Here is a 15,519-nt window from a genome sequence, read left to right on the forward strand (position 1 = left end):
GAGGGGAGGGATGATGCTCTTCTCTTCTTGCAGGCTGACCGCTTTTGTGCTCAAGTCCTTTGCACAGGCCCGTCCCTACATCTTTGTTGAAGACAAGCACATCACAGATGCTCAGACCTCCTTGGCTTCCAGGCAGAAGGAGAACGGCTGCTTCCTACGCTCTGGATCCCTCCTGAACAACGCCATCAAGGTAGAAGTGTCAAAGCCTAAAGGTTATGACCAAATAAGAGAACAAGACAAAATAAAATAAGACGGTTAAGAAGGGCTTTTGGATTTGCCTTTGGGGCTCAGAATTAAGGAGGGATCATTCATGGAAGAATAATGTTACTTTGTTTTGTTGAGTTTTGTTTTTGGAAACCAGTTGGGGTAGGCAATACACTTAAAACCTCAAAACAGTTGATCATATTTCAGCATTTGGGTCATAACTTAGGGGCTGCAGCAGCAAATAAAGTAACCTGCTTACTAAGAACTTTCCTCTTGTTCACTAACAAGCAGCTGAGCCAACAGAAAATCAATGAGTGCATTAATCGGATCATGGAGTGGGAAAGCCCGTGAGAGCGAAACTACACGAGACGAATTACACGAGGACGCTCAAGTGAAGGGAGATGCTATGTTAGCTGGGAGGTGTAGTTTGAATTTCACCTGTCTTCAGAGCCGGCAAAGATCACTCCTCAGAGGGTTTGTTAATTTCCTCTTTGCCTTCTGTAAGGTTCTGTCAATTATTAACAAACGCTCTGAGGAAGGATCTTACTGTGTAATCCGCCTTGAGTCTCAATGAGAGAGGTGGATTATTAACAGTGATGATGATGATGTCCTGAAGAGTTTTTCAGGTAAGTATTTAAAGTGCTTCACGTACACTAACTGAATTCCTAAACAGAATTGAAATCAATGGGCTCAGACTGGAGTAACTCTGTTAGAGATTTCACTGTAAGTAGCCTGCACAGCAGCATTGCAAGGTAGACCAGTATTCTCACCTCCGTGTTGTGTACGGCAGTGGAGAGTGGCACCCCCAGGTGTGCTCAGAGACCAAGAGTTGACAGCTCCGTGCCTTGTTTTCTACAGGGCGGGGTTGATGATGAAGTCACTCTGTCTGCTTATATCGCCATCGCTCTGCTGGAGATTCCTTTGCCCGTCTCTGTGAGTATTCCCCTTCTCCCTCCATGGGGGTCCTATCGGGAAAGAATAAAGCTCCCTTTGAGAAGGGACTTTCTATTGATTTGTTCTGTGCAGTACCATGCAGACATGGGTACCAGGTGGTTTTGGCAGCGGGTATGAAGGTGCCATACAAGCCAAGCACGATGGTCTTGCCAAGCCTTCAGAAATGGTGCTGGCGCCTTCAGACGAGTATCTTTGTCCTTTTCTTTCCAGCACCCTGTTGTGCGCAATGCTCTCTTTTGCTTGGAGACTGCGGCCCAGGCAGAAGACATCCACGTCTACACCCGGGCTCTGTTGGCCTATGCCTTTGCCTTGGCAGGGAAAGAGGAGAAGAAGAAAGAGATGCTGTCCTCCCTTGAGGAGGCAGCTGTAAAAGAAGGTGAGAAGGGCGCTCCGGAGAGGATAACTCGTCTCAAGAGCAATTCCCGCACCGACCCCATCCTCTGTTTCCTGACCCAAGGGGGGGATGTGTCCGTCAGCCCTGTCTGTATTTTTTCATGCAGCCGCACTATGCTGCTGTCTCCCCTCTGCTGGATTCAGCTCAACCTATTATTTATTTATTAGTCTTATAGTCCGTCTCCCCGCAATGCAGGCTCAGAGAAGATCACAACCTGATTAAAGCACAATACAATGTACAATAAATAACACAAGTCTAGTGCTTAACAGAGGGGTTCTCAGAGAGGCAATATCACTCACTGGCTCAGAGTCTCTCTGCACGAGATGCCTCAGCGGGTGTTCATCAAGTGTAGGGAGACGCAATGTTAGCCAGGAAGCGTAGTTGTAAAAGACAGAGCCGGCAGAGATGCCTCCTCAGAGGGTTTGTTAATTTCATCTTCGCTGCCCCAAAGGCTCTGTCAATTTCACCTCTCCAATCTAAACCTGGGGTAGTCGCAACCAGAGGGCAGCGAGGAATGGAAATGGGCTGGAGCTGCCTTCCAGAGCCGGGCTTGGACCTGCAGAGGTTCTAATGGGCTGAAGTTTCCCTTCTGGCATTTCACAGCCCCTTCGCACAATGCCAGTGTGTAGCAAAGCCTTTGCCCTGCTACTGGCTCTGCCTTTTTAAATTACCCTTCATGGCATCTCCCGACACGTGTTCTTCATGTGTCCCATGTCTCATGTAGAGAGACTCTCAGTTTGCCACCTGTCTGCCAGTTGTTGGAAGAACTGTTCACCTATTACGCAGCAACATTGCAAGTAGCCCAGTATTCTCACTTCCATGTTGCAGGTGGCAGCGGGGGGTGGCATGCCCAGAGCTGCCAAGATAGCAGAGCAAGAGCTATCCTAATCAATCTCACTCCCACACTCCTTTTCACAAAGGTGGCTCCATCCCCTTATTGTTTCACGGATTTTTTTTTGTTTGAAAAATGCACAAAGCAATATGCTGTAGAAACAGATCTATGCAATGAAGCCACCTGTTTCCATGTAGTCTCCTCCTCTAGGCTAGATGACTCTTAGACCTTTGCCAGACATCTGAGCTCTAGAGCAGGAAGTCCCCTGGTTTGACTCTCACTGTAGCGGCTTTGAGCAGCCGGCTCTCTGCCTCAGCCCATTCCTGTAATGCGGTGATAGAAAGATGGCCAATATTATGCGGCTGGCGTGACAATTACAAGATAAAGAATCTGAAGGACTTTGAATCCTCAACAGCGCTGCAGTGTTGTTGTTATTAAATCAGCAATGGGCCTCTCAGCTGCTATTCAAGTTAATATGCAGAAGAGAAAGTAGAAGTAGAAGCACGTGTGTAGGAATTCTGGCCAGTGCAGCAGTTTTGAGAAAGAGCCCCTTTAAGTCTCCTGTGTGAAAATGCCTGTAGTAGTTACCAGAATTCTCTGATTCCGTCTCTGAAGGAGATGGCTCCATGCATTGGCAGAGGCCTGGCAGACAACAGGAGGAGCACCATGGGCAATTCTTTCATCTCCGGGCTCCCTCTGCAGAGGTAGAGATGACGGCTTACGTGCTCCTTGCTCACCTCACCAAAGGGCCAGTGCTATCCAGGGAGGCTCTGACAACAGCATCCAAGATTGTCAAATGGCTCAGCAGGCAGCAGAATCCCACAGGGGGGTTCTCATCTACCCAGGTAAGCTCTTTCCCGCCAAGACCCCACAGCAAGAGGCGGGCAGGGTCTTGTGGGGTTTTTTTCCTTCAAATGTTTGAGGTACTGCTTGTAATTGGCAAAAAAATTGCAATGGGAACAAAGGGATTCACAAAGCATGACAAACATAAAGTACAATTTTGATCCTTTATTCCAGATTTATCACATTTTCTGATTTATATCATTTGTGGGCAGCTTTTTGCTTTATTTCAGAAACTGCACAAGCTATTTTACTGCCCAGATGAAGATTTTTTTGTCCTTCCTCTCCTTGTTGGATGCAGCGGGGGGGGGGGGGCTCTGTGTTTTCTCCCAGAGAATTTTCCCATTTGTGCATCTGTTTCTCTATTCCATTCAATGAGATGAAATTAGAAAAACTGGGGGGAGGATCTTTGGAGAAAATGAATTGCATCCCCCCATGGCTTTTTTTCAGCTGGAACACGGTGGAACGGAGTTCTGGCACCTCTTGAAAATGGTCACGTGGCCGGTGGCCCCGCCCCCTAACCTCCAGACAGAGGGGAGTTTAGATCTAAACTTTGGAGATCAAGGGGTGGGGCCACCAGCCATGTGACCATTTTCGCAGAGGGCAATTTAACCTTTAAAAAACTCCTCCGTTGTTCCAGCTAGCCCAAAGTGACGTCATGGAGTGGTCCTAAGTTCTGTCAGAACTGTGGCTAGATAATGTCTATACTCCAGACTACCTTCTGCAATCAGACAAGAGTCCGTTGTTTTCAAAAAGTTTACTGAAGAAAGTATTCATTATAGTCCACTGGCCTAGATACAATATCCAGGCTGGTACACGTGTATTGTTACGAATGACAGGCAAAGCATGAGGTACAAAGTATCAGATCCCAGCAGACCCAACCTCCCCCCATAGTTCTCAAAACAATCTCTTTGAAGCTGAGAAAGCGAAAGTTTCCCAAGGCTGGAAAAGCGATAGCCAAAACAATCCTCTTCTGTGAGATAGCTGCTGGGAACATCTTGGCACCTGTGAACGAAGCACTTAGAATACTGAAAGAATTAATATGGAGTCTCTTTGGTTACATACATACACTCTAACCCTGACAAGTTCCACTACTGAGTTCCACCACCTCTTTTCCCAGAAAAAGCCCTATATCCCCCTCAGTAATAAAATTAAAGGATTAAAAGCAAAGGGCCTGAATGTCAGGCTACAGAGGAAAGCTTTAGATAAGCTGCAACATTCTCCCAATACAGTTGATAGACATGTCAAATGACCAACCCAAGACCATAACCAAAGGCCCAAGGGCCTTCCTCAGTGGCCAATAATACACACTTTAGTAATAAACAGACCCACACATCCAGAAAACAATATGTATCTATTCTGCCCTGATATTCAGGCCCTATTTTGAATCTTTTGATTTTATTACTGTACATTGTACAATACATATCTATTTTGAATGTATTTTATGATTTTAGCTTGACCCTTGTAGCATCTACAGACCACTTCGGGTTGAGTTATGGGTTCTCCCCCTCCTTTCTTTGTTTACTGTGTCCCCCTCCCTAATCATTTTCCAGATGACAGTAATTTTGCTATGCTCCATACAAGTCAATAGAGGTTGCTAGCTCCAGGTTGGAAAATTCCTGGAGATTTGGAGGGTGGAGCCCGGAAAGGGCAGGGTTTGGGGAGGGGAGGGACCTTCTCAGGATATAATGCCATACAGCCCACCCTCCAAAGCAGCCATTTTCTCCAGGGGAACTGATCTCTATGGCCTGGAGACAGGGCTGGCACCACCGGTGAGGCGAGTGCCGCGGGCACTGGGGCACCGGAGAGGGCACTGGAGGGGGTGCCACTGCCACTGCCACCGCCACCACTACCACACGCTGGGCGCAGCAGCCGTGGGCCAGGCACAGCACTGCGTCCAGGGCGGCGTGTGGAGTGCGGGCAGCCTCTGCGCTCCATCCCAGCCACTCACCGGCCAATGGGGCCGGCTTTGCTGCATGATGATGTCATCACATGTTGACATCATCACACAGTCCGGGGGGGCGGGTGCGCACTGTGTGCATGCACATGTAGGGGCAGCCGCGGGCACCAGAAACCCTGGCACCGCCCCTGCCTGGAGATCAGTTGTAATTCCAGGAGATCTCCAGCCACCACCTAGAGGCTGGCAACTCTACGCGGAGGACTTTCATCCCATGTTTGGTGTGGGGCTGCTGATGGGAAAACATGGGGTGGGGTGGGAGGCAGTTGCTCCTATATGTCAGACCCTGTTGTACCAAGGGCCTGTGGTATGTGGGGGGACAGCATTCACCCCAGAGTGATTTCTTGATTAGAGGTGATGCTTCTACAGTTCAGCTGTCCTGTCAATTAACCTTTTATTTTCATATCATGTTGGTATGCTTTTTGGTAATAATAACTTTTGGTTTCACTCATATGAAGTATGAACGATTCAGACACGAGGCAGAAGTGGGAAAAGGGAGATTTATACAGCTGCCATTTTCACAGAGACAAGACAAGTCCAAGGATGAGGGCAAAGAGGGGGATGAAGGAAGCAAGTGATTAAAATCCATGTCTTCTTTGTATCCCGCTGTGTTTCCAGTCCAAAAGAGGACTACAACAGTGTTCTCCCCACCCCAGCAACACTGAGATCCATCTTCACATTCTTTTCACCCGCTTACTTGTGGCGATGCCAAGAGAGCATAAATATTCAGAACTTGAGGTTCATCTTCATTTTCCACAAAGCAGTTTTCAGCCAATACGCACCAGACTGTCCTCCTGAGTCAAAGGGCGGCCTACCTGTGAGACAGGAGAGGCTGAGAGAGAGTGATTGGCCCAAAGCCACCGATGAGCTTCCATGGCAGAGCAGGGATTCCAACTGGGGTCTCCCGGACCCTCGACCAGCGCTCTAGCCGCTCCGCCGCACTGGCCCTTATCCCTGGGTAGCCCCACTCATCTCTCGACGTCTGTTGCAGGACACCGTGGTTGCCCTGCAGGCCCTCTCCCTGTATGGGGCTTCCACCTACTCCAAGACTGATGCACAAGCAGAAGCAAAACTGCTCTCTGGGAAGGAAGTCCAGCACCAGTTTCAGGTGGACAAACACAACCGCTTGCTGCTTCAGTGCGGAGCCGTGGCCAAAGTGCCAGGAGACTACAGCGTGCAAGTGACGGGAGAAGGGTGTGTCTACGCGCAGGTGAGCATCATAGGGGTGCTTGGGAGAGGAAAGTGACAGGGGATGTGCTTTCCAATATTCTTGTAACTGATCTGGACCAGGGTGTGAAGGGGTGACTCGTTAAATTTGCAGGTGACACCAAATGATGCAAACCAAATGATTCAAAAGGGCTTTTTACTGAGATAGGAGAGCTCTATTGTAGGGAGGGGGCCTCTGATGATCCACTAATGAGTCAGGAACCATAAACCTTGCCGCTATGTGCTATTGGATTCCTGCTAATGCCGTGTCTTTGTAAACTTGTATCTGTTTACCCTATGGCATTGTTTATGGAAATGTTCTTGATATTGACTGCACTGATCTCCCACTGTGTAATCCACCCTGAGTCTCAGGGAGAAAGACGGACTATAAATGACGTAAACAAAATTAAAATAAAACTGGGAGGAGCAGCAATCACCCTTGAAGATAGGAATAGAATTCAATGAGATCTGAACACACTGAAAAGGTGGGCAGATTTGAATAAGATACAATTTAACATGGGTAAGTGCTGGATTTTGCACCTGGGTAACTAAAATGCAAAGCATGGGGGATAGATTTCTGGGAAGCAGTGTGTGTGAACAAGATCTTGGGGGTACAGATAGGAAGCTAAATATGAGCAGCCAGTGTGATGCAGCAACAAAAAAGGCAAATGCAATCTTGGGGTGCATCAACAAAGGCACAACAGCATATGTTGTCTTTGTCCCTCCCACCATATACCGGATTGGTCAGGCCCACCTAGAGTACTGTGTGCGGTTCTGAGATCCTCAGTTTGAAAAGGATGTGGGCAATTTGGAAAGGGTGCAGAGGGGAGCAACCAGGATGATCAGGGGCCTGGAGACTGAGCCTTGAGGAAAGACTGAAGGACTTGGGAAAGTTCCGTTTGGAGAGAAGGAGGTTGAGAGGAAAGATAGTTGCTCTCTTTAAAATACTTAGGGAAGGGAGCTCTTCCTATTGGCAACAGAGGATAGGACTTAAAACAATGGGTTGAAATTCCAGGAGAGGAGGTATCAGCTGGACATTAGGGGAAACGTCTTCATGTTCACGTTAAAAGTAATCCAGCAGTGGAATCGGCTGCCGGGGGATGTGGTGGGCTCCCCCTCATTGGCAGTCTTCAAGGAGCGGCTGATGAACACTTGTCAGAGATGCTTTAGGCTGTTCCCTCATTGGGCAGGAGGTTAGACTAGATGGTCTGTAAGGCCCCTTCAAGCTCTATTATGCTTTGAATGGAGAGTTCCCACTTGGAGATGGTGGAATGAAGAAATGAAGTAATAAAGAGTCCAGTAGCACCTTTAAGACTAACCAACTTTATTGTAGCATAAGCTTTCGAGAACCACAGCCCTCTTCATCAGATGCATCTGTAGCATAAGCTCTCAAGAATCACAGCTCTCTTTGTCAGATGCAACCGTCAGGTTGCATCTGACGAAGAGAGCTGTGGTTCTCGAAAGCTTATGCTACAATAAAGTAGGTTAGTCTTAAAGGTGCTACTGGACTCTTCGCTATATTGTGACTTCAGACTAACATGGCTATGGATTTATGAAGAAATGAAGGCGCAGAAGGCAAGAAGGGATAGGATGAAGCATGTGGGCAAGGAAAGAAAAGGAGGGTGGACTTCACTGAAGTATAGGGTTGGAAGGGACCCCTAGGGAAATGCAGGAAATTCACAACTACCTCCCCCAAACACACACACACCGGTGACTCTGATTCCATGCCCAGAAGATGGCAAAACACCATCCGGATCCCTGACCAAACTGGCCTGGGGGGAAATTGCTACCTGACCCCAAGGTGGCGATCAGCATTACCCTGGGCATGTTAGAAGGGGCCATGAGAACTTAGCACTGATGTATCCCTTCCTGGCCTCCCTCTCCTGATCTGCCCAGGTTCACAGAATCAGCATTGCTTCTCCTTTATCTTTCCTGGGAAGATGCCCCTGGGCCCTGAAGGCCCACTGATGGCCAGGCACAAGCAGAGCCTGCAGGACTTGCCCAGCTCTGGGGTTGTTTCAGTGCCCCCTAGCAAATCAGAGCGGGGGGAGGCTGGAGAATAAGAAGGGGAGGCAGGACAGGCTCCTGTGCCTTGAACAAATGGACCCAATGACAAGGAGGAATAACCTCAGAACTGTTTAGAGGAGAAGAGACCAAATGGGACAGGATACAGATCGCAGCCTCACAAGTACCCTCCCAGTGCAGGGTGTGAAGCTGGGTCAGCTCACAAGTCCGTGCAAGTTGCGAAGGAACGACCTGGAGTGAGACATCCTATTGCCATTTCCTTTCCAGACCACCTTGAAATACAATGTGCAGCCCCGCCACGAGGGAGAAACTTTCGCACTGGAGGTGCACACAGTTCCTGAGACGTGTACAGGACCTAAAGCCAACGTAGTGTTTGATGTGGCTATCAATGTCAGGTAATTGCATACTCCTGAGTAGGTCTCTAGTCTAGGCCACTACATGAGGAGTGGAGCTGAAGAGTGGGAGAGGGAAGCTCTCCTCAGTTGAATGGCCATCAGCAGGCCTTGAGTAAATCTACACCACACTTCGGTGAATATCAGCTAACCATTTATGGAAGTTCAAGCATGCCAATGTGGTTGAGCAGCTAGACTTGGGGTGCAAGTGATGTTGGCGGTTTCCTAAAGAGTTTCCTTGAGAAGTCAGCAATGGGAAATGTTCTCCACCCACACATTGTTTCTTCCACCACTCCCCTCCCCTCTCACAGGGCAATAGCTTCCTACAACGAAGAGCCAGTTTTCCTGCCAGTATAACAGCAGTTTAAGAAATGTTTGCTCTACCATTTAACTCCCTCCGTTAATTCTTCTACTGGGCAGGAACCAAGCAAGCACCATCAGAAGCTTCTACATTTGTCCAGAATCAGTCGCATCTGCTGCTGACCCTGCCAGTTCCAGTATCAAGCCCCACCTTGTCTGTGGTCTCATCGTGCGCAGGGACAGGGGCGGCGCCAGAGTTTCTGGCGCCCCCAGACTGTGTGATGATGTCACTATGTGATGACGTCATCATGCAGGCCAGCGCCACTGGCCGGTGGGTGGCTGGGAGGGTGTGCAGAGGTTGCCTGCGCTCCCAGTCAGGTGTGGTGGGTGGCTGGGGAGGTTCCACATGCCGCCCCAGACGTCTGCCAGGCCTGGCCCGCGGCTGCTGCGCCCAGCCGGGAGCATGTGTTGGTGGCGGCAGCAGCACAGGGTTGGCCGGCTGCAGCAGCTGCAGTCCAGGCATGCCAGCTCCTCCTCCTTCCAGCACCTCCTCTAGCAACCCCTTCGGCACCTCCGCTCCCACAGTGGCCACCTCACCACCTCAATGGTGGCGGCCAGCCCTGCACAGGGAGTACTTTTATGTTTAAAACCATCCTGCAAGCCAAGGGCCAGCCAAGGGCTCGCCTCCTCAGGTGTTCTCGGGCAACTAGAAGCTGAGCACCAATCCACCTGAGCACCTCCTCAGATCCTCTTGGGGACATGGCTTGCCCCACTCCCTTTAGCACTCCAAGTACTTTCTATTTCCTTTTGCTTCCACTACCATCCCCACAGGTCCCCAGACAGCCACATTTCAGCCACAGGTCCTCCCTTGCCATTTCAAGCCTGGTCTAATCTTCTGCTCTTCTCTGTGTCCATGACTGCCATTTTTCTCCCAACCAGTCAAGGTGGCATCTTCTGTGACTAAGGAACTCCATTGAGGCAGGCCACATCAGCACACCTGAATGCAATTCTTCACCAAGAATATTTTTCCAAGAATAAGGCATTGGTGGCTTTGACTTTGAGTTCAAGAATTTGAAATGGCTTCCTTTTCCTCTTTGTCTCTCAGCTACACCGGCAAGCGCCCATCCTCTAACATGGCAATCGTTGATGTTAAGATGCTGTCAGGATTCATTCCAGTGAAATCATCAGTGAGAAAAGTAAGCATCCTATATATGTTTCAAGACCCCACTATAAAGAAGCATCTCTCGAGAAGAGACCTGAGAGCTCAGGATGTAATCTCGTTAGATTTTGGTTCGCATTTGTGGTTTCCTGGGCAACCCTAAATTGCTGCAGAGCATAAGTCTATATTGCAAGATTTCAGCTGCCACTTTGGAAATTGCTAGGCAACTGTTATGACCAGGGCTTTTTGTCAGCTGGAACACGGTGGAATGGAGTTCCGAAACCTCTTGAAAATGGTCACATGGCTGGTGGCCCCACCCCCTGATCTCCAGACAGAGGGGGGTTTAGGTTGCCCTTTGCGCTGCTCAGTGGCGCGGAGAGCAACCTAAACTCTCCTCTGTCTGGAGATTAGGGGGCGGGGCCACCAGCCATGTAACCATTTTCTCCAAGGGCAACCCACTGAGTTCAACCACCTCTTTCCCCAGAAAAAAGCCCTGGTTATGACATTGTTAACTCGTCTGATCTCAGAAGTAAAGCAGGGTTGGCCTTGGTTAGTACTTGGATGGGAGGCCACCAACGAAGTCCAGGGCTGCAGAGGCAGGCAATGGCAAATCACCTCTCTTAGTCTCTTGCCCTGAAAATCCCACAGGGCCTCCATGTCAGTTGTGACTTGATGGCACCTTACACACAAAAGGCACCCTGCCTGAGGTAGCTATGTACTGTTTGCTGATAGGTCCATGAATTTATCTGATCTTTTATTAAAGTCAACTAAGCAACTGGCCATTACCATGTTGTGGTAGTGAGTAGCATCCACTAGCCTTCTAGTTCATTAAGTAGGCCCATCAGACCAGGGCCGTTTTCACACTGCTTACCAGCCATGGAACATGGTGCTGAGCTCCCGGAACACCGTCTTCTTGGCACGATTTTTCGCGGTAAGCCGTGTGAAAACGGCCCAGGTCTCCTTCCTCTCACCATTGTATGAAGTTTCAACTGACCCCGGGGCCAGCGACCCCACAGCATTGCACCTTAATAATGCAGCTCTCTTCATTTTGCCTTCTCCAGCTAGAAAGGCAAAACCAGGTCAAGCGGACAGAAGTGAGCATCAATCACGTCCTACTGTACTTGGAACAGGTGAGTGGGTGGGAGGGCCCGAGGAAAGGCAGGGAGAAGCATTTCTTGGGGGAACAATGGTCGCAGTGAGAGGAGTCCCCCCCCCCCCCGCATCTCTCTGAAGCCTTGAAGCCGTACGTAGGTATAAAAGCAACAGGTTATGCCTCTCAGGTTATTCCCACTTTGCTTCCCTCTTTTATTCTCAGAAGAGGCACTGCAGTGCTCTTACAGTGTCTTCGTACCCCTGAGACCTGTACCTCTCCTTTCTCCCTCCCTGTATATAAGAGGTGGAAGAGAATTCTCTTCTTGTCCCCCTTTGGATGGGAGACCTCCAGCAAAGTCCAGGGCTGCAGAGGCAGGCAGTGGCAAACCGCCTGTGTTAGTCTCTTGCCTTGAAACCCCACCAGGGGTCACCATTAATCAGCTATGACTTGGAGGCACCCTCCACCACCACCTTCCTTACTCCACATGTCCTCTGGTGGAGGGAAGGATTCCGAGTTCCGTCTCTTTTGGCCTGCTTTTGCAGTTCAAGATGCTTGGAAGGAGGGGATGGAAAGAGGCTACAAGCAATATCATCTCATCCTGAGAGCCCTCAGAGTTATGGGGTGCTTCCTCGGGAGTGGACTTGGCCAGTCTCTGCTGCATTAGGCAATGGGATTTGTGTGGCTTCACTGAGATTTTTAGAGCATTGGGAGGGGGAGCAGGAGAAGGATGTGAAAACGGTTGCATGAGCTCACAGGGGTGTGTGCAAAAGCACTCATTTATGCCAAGCCCAGAGGGGCCCAGTTAAGAGGAAACAGAGACTGCTCCTACCAAGCCTGAGGGAGTTCCTGGAAATATCAGTTTCCATAACAGGCTCAAACACCGCACCCTCTGGTCATCTGAGGGGGGGGGGGTTCCTCCCAGCCTGTAGGTGGGGAACCTCAGTGGAGTTTGCGGTTGCAGCTGTGGAACCTAAGAAAACCTAGGGACCATTGGTTCTTTGCTCGCCATTGTGGTTGCGGCCGTGGAAACTAGGAGGACCTAGGGCCATCGACTGTAATGCTCGCAGTCACTCCAAAGCGATATGGGGGTGGAGTAGGGCAGTAGGGCCTTTCCCTTCCTGCGCGAGCTCCGCACTGCCTGTAACTGGCAGTTTCTTTTTCACCGGGACCGCTGCGCTCTACAGAGCATTGCTGAAGAAATCCTGCTTGGATGGCAGGGCCAGAAAGACTGGTGATTCCAGGGACAAGCCCCTCCCCTCCAGGATCAAAATCAGCTCACTGACCCTGCCTTCAGAGAGGAGGAGCTGTATTCCAAGAGTAAGGACTGCCCCACTCCTAGGACCACCAGAGAATGCCAATCTCCAGAGCCCACTGAGGAGATAAAAGTCCCACAAATATTCTCCCTCTCTCCATGAGTCTCTCTACACGAGACATTTTACGTGAGGATGCGCAAGTGGACGAAGACGTACTGATTCTGGGAAGCATAGTTTTAAAAGACAGAACCAAACGCCCTATCAATTTCACCTCTCTACAGGAGGGTAGTTTAAAGACAGCCAGCAAGAAGGCTCCTAGGAGGATTTATTAATTACATTTTCGCCTCCCCTTAGGGGAGGTTAAGATGAAATTAACAAACCCTCTGAGGAGCGAGCTCTGCCTGCTCTTTCTTTTAAAACTGCACTTCCCAGAAACATTGCATCTCCCTACACTTGAGTATCCTCATGTAAGATGTCTGATGTAGAAAGACTCTATGAAACAAAGCAAGAAGCATCTGCGAAGGAGCTGCGTAGTCTCTCACCCCAGACCTACTTCCTTTGGGGTGTGCAGCACCACCTGGCTGGTTGAGCTCTTGCTGGGGATGAGGAGACCTGTGTTTAAAAGGAGGAGATGTAAGTAAATCCCACTGCTTCCTCAGATGAGCAATGTGACTCAGAGCTACTCCTTCACGGTGGAGAGGGAGGCGCCCGTTCAGGACCTGAAGCCTGCCTTGGTGAAAGTCTATGATTACTACGAAACAGGTGAGGAAAGACTTGCGACCCTCTTGTAGGTATTTAAATTTTTTAAAACCTGATCCCTTGCTTCTCAGCCTCTTCAAGCAGCTTACCAAAAATTAAAGCTGGCAAAAATAAATGTACGTAAATGTTCCTGAACAAATCCTTATTAACATTAGACTACAGAACAATTGACATCTGTGCAGAAAGCTGGAGGCAGCATTTTACAATACTCCACTTCCCCTGCCCTGACTGTCATTTCCTTATTTCTCCAGGGGACTCTGCCGTGGCTGAGTACAACGCCCCCTGCAGTACAGGTAAGAGTATGAACAGAGGTTGTCCCTTGCAAGATGTCCCAGCTCTTCTCTTTGCTTAACTACCTTATCGTCAATTTACTTGCCCCCTATGGGCATTGCTGGGCAAAGTTCTGAGGTGAAAATACTCTTCCACCTAAAAATCAGATGGATCTTTAGGTGGAAGATAGATCAGAACATTTTTAAAGAAATGTTTACAGGCCACTCTGTCCCAAAGGATAGCAAACAACACATTGCAAAGAGTTCAACCCTCTCTTGGAAGCTCTGTCGAAACAAGACAAGTGGCCCTCGTGACATGTGTGAAAGCAATTTGTAAGAACAGGTCTCCGTATCAAAACTATTAAAAAGTTGCCTTGGTTTCACTGCACTGTGAAAATTGTTCCTTGAAACTACCAGAAGCTGAAACTGAACAATGGAGAGAGGAATATGGCGATTAGATGTTAGCATTTAATTTCATATAAAGCCATCCAGTGGGTTCGACTGTCCTGGTCTGAAGAGGCTGAAAATGACCAGATGACACACAAAGTCACCAATTGTGGCCCTGAAAGCAATCTACCCCTTCTGCTTTTGATACCAGAAGTAAGACCTTTGTGAATCTCTTGGCAGGATGTTGGGGCAGGGGCATTTAAGAACAGCAAATTACCGATTACTTCATTTGCTGATATTATTTTGCAAACTCCGGGGTGGGGGGTGGGCTTGGATATTTTTCTGCCTCACCCACCAAACTACATTATGCCCTCTCTGGCTGAATATTTGGCATAGTTTTTTTAAAATTTATTTTGCAGGTGAGATTAAACAGAAGACTGCATGATGAATGAAGAGATCCAAAGTTCCCATTCTGGTTCTTGTTTAAATTTTTCTTCTATTGGATGATGAAGACTACCAAAGATAAAGAGGAAAGGCCCTTTCCCAGATGTCTTCTGGTTGCCTGCCCCATATGTGTCACCATTTTATAAACTGACCACCGTAAGCCTCACCCAACTAGCTTTACCCAAAGAACAACCTGAATGGCTGTGGAAAAGCAGAAGAAATGAGAAGCGTCTGTACAAACCACACAGACTGTGCCCCTTCTAACAATGTACCCTTTCTCAATCTGAGATCCGCAATTCCGTCTGTTGGAGATAATAAAAAAATACTTCCTATTCTACAGTCATGTCTCTAGTGCATTTCTAAGAAAGAGAGGTTGGGGGGAGGGTTGTCATTTTCTAGCAAAAATCCAAGGCAGAGTTAGCAGCACTGAAATGTAAGGCAGAAGAAGCCTTCTTCTTTTGAACACCCATAAAGTGTGCGTGCGTTTGATTTTCAGCAGTGGAATAATTGTGGGAAGGGTGTGTTGAAGCTCTCCTTGGCCCAGGGTTTCACTTCTGCCACTCCTTGCCAAGTTGCTTTTTATCCAGCCAGGCTTTAAGTCTGTAAAGTACACAATTAGGAGAAAAAAGTGCGGTGAGGGGGGGGGAATAAGTATCCAGAGCAAAGGGGCAGCCTTCTTCCTCCCCTCTGCCACTTTTCCCCTTGAATATTTTGAAACGGTTCAGAAGCTACCTGCATTCCAAAAGGAAGGTTTGCTGCTACAAGGTCTACTTCAGCCCCTAGGCACATTTAAATATGTAGAAATTAATGAGTGCATACCAAACACTTTCAAATCACAGCTTAACAATCGTAACATTGCTGCCTTCAGTACACACACACACACACTCACAGATGGAATTCCCAAAACATGGGAAGAAGTTGAATGTATTTCCCCCAGCATGTGCTTGTTCAAATATGTTTGCAAGGGATGGGTTGAGACTCAGTAGTAATCTGCTTTGCATTTGGAAGTTCCAGGTTCAATCACCAGCAGCTCCAGTTAAAAGAATCCAGT

The 15,519-nt window shown here is 48.6% G+C and overlaps 1 protein-coding gene across 1 annotated transcript in view; it reads left to right on the plus strand.

Annotated features, from left to right (window-relative positions):
* LOC129345291 (alpha-2-macroglobulin-like) overlaps positions 1 to 14,807 on the plus strand; it is a 78,202-nt gene extending 63,395 nt beyond the window's left edge. Inside the window, exons 26-36 of the mRNA XM_055002350.1 lie at positions 34 to 190; positions 1,063 to 1,137; positions 1,369 to 1,534; positions 3,000 to 3,229; positions 6,173 to 6,391; positions 8,680 to 8,807; positions 10,210 to 10,300; positions 11,325 to 11,393; positions 13,269 to 13,371; positions 13,620 to 13,661; positions 14,444 to 14,807. Coding sequence (XP_054858325.1) covers positions 34 to 190; positions 1,063 to 1,137; positions 1,369 to 1,534; positions 3,000 to 3,229; positions 6,173 to 6,391; positions 8,680 to 8,807; positions 10,210 to 10,300; positions 11,325 to 11,393; positions 13,269 to 13,371; positions 13,620 to 13,661; positions 14,444 to 14,469 — 1,306 coding nt within the window. The 3' untranslated portion in view covers positions 14,470 to 14,807. The remainder of the gene's footprint in view (positions 1 to 33; positions 191 to 1,062; positions 1,138 to 1,368; positions 1,535 to 2,999; positions 3,230 to 6,172; positions 6,392 to 8,679; positions 8,808 to 10,209; positions 10,301 to 11,324; positions 11,394 to 13,268; positions 13,372 to 13,619; positions 13,662 to 14,443) is intronic.
* Positions 14,808 to 15,519: the final 712 nt, after the last annotated feature.

The sequence above is a fragment of the Eublepharis macularius genome, chromosome 18 (assembly GCF_028583425.1).
Source record: "Eublepharis macularius isolate TG4126 chromosome 18, MPM_Emac_v1.0, whole genome shotgun sequence".
NCBI lineage: Eukaryota > Metazoa > Chordata > Lepidosauria > Squamata > Eublepharidae > Eublepharis > Eublepharis macularius.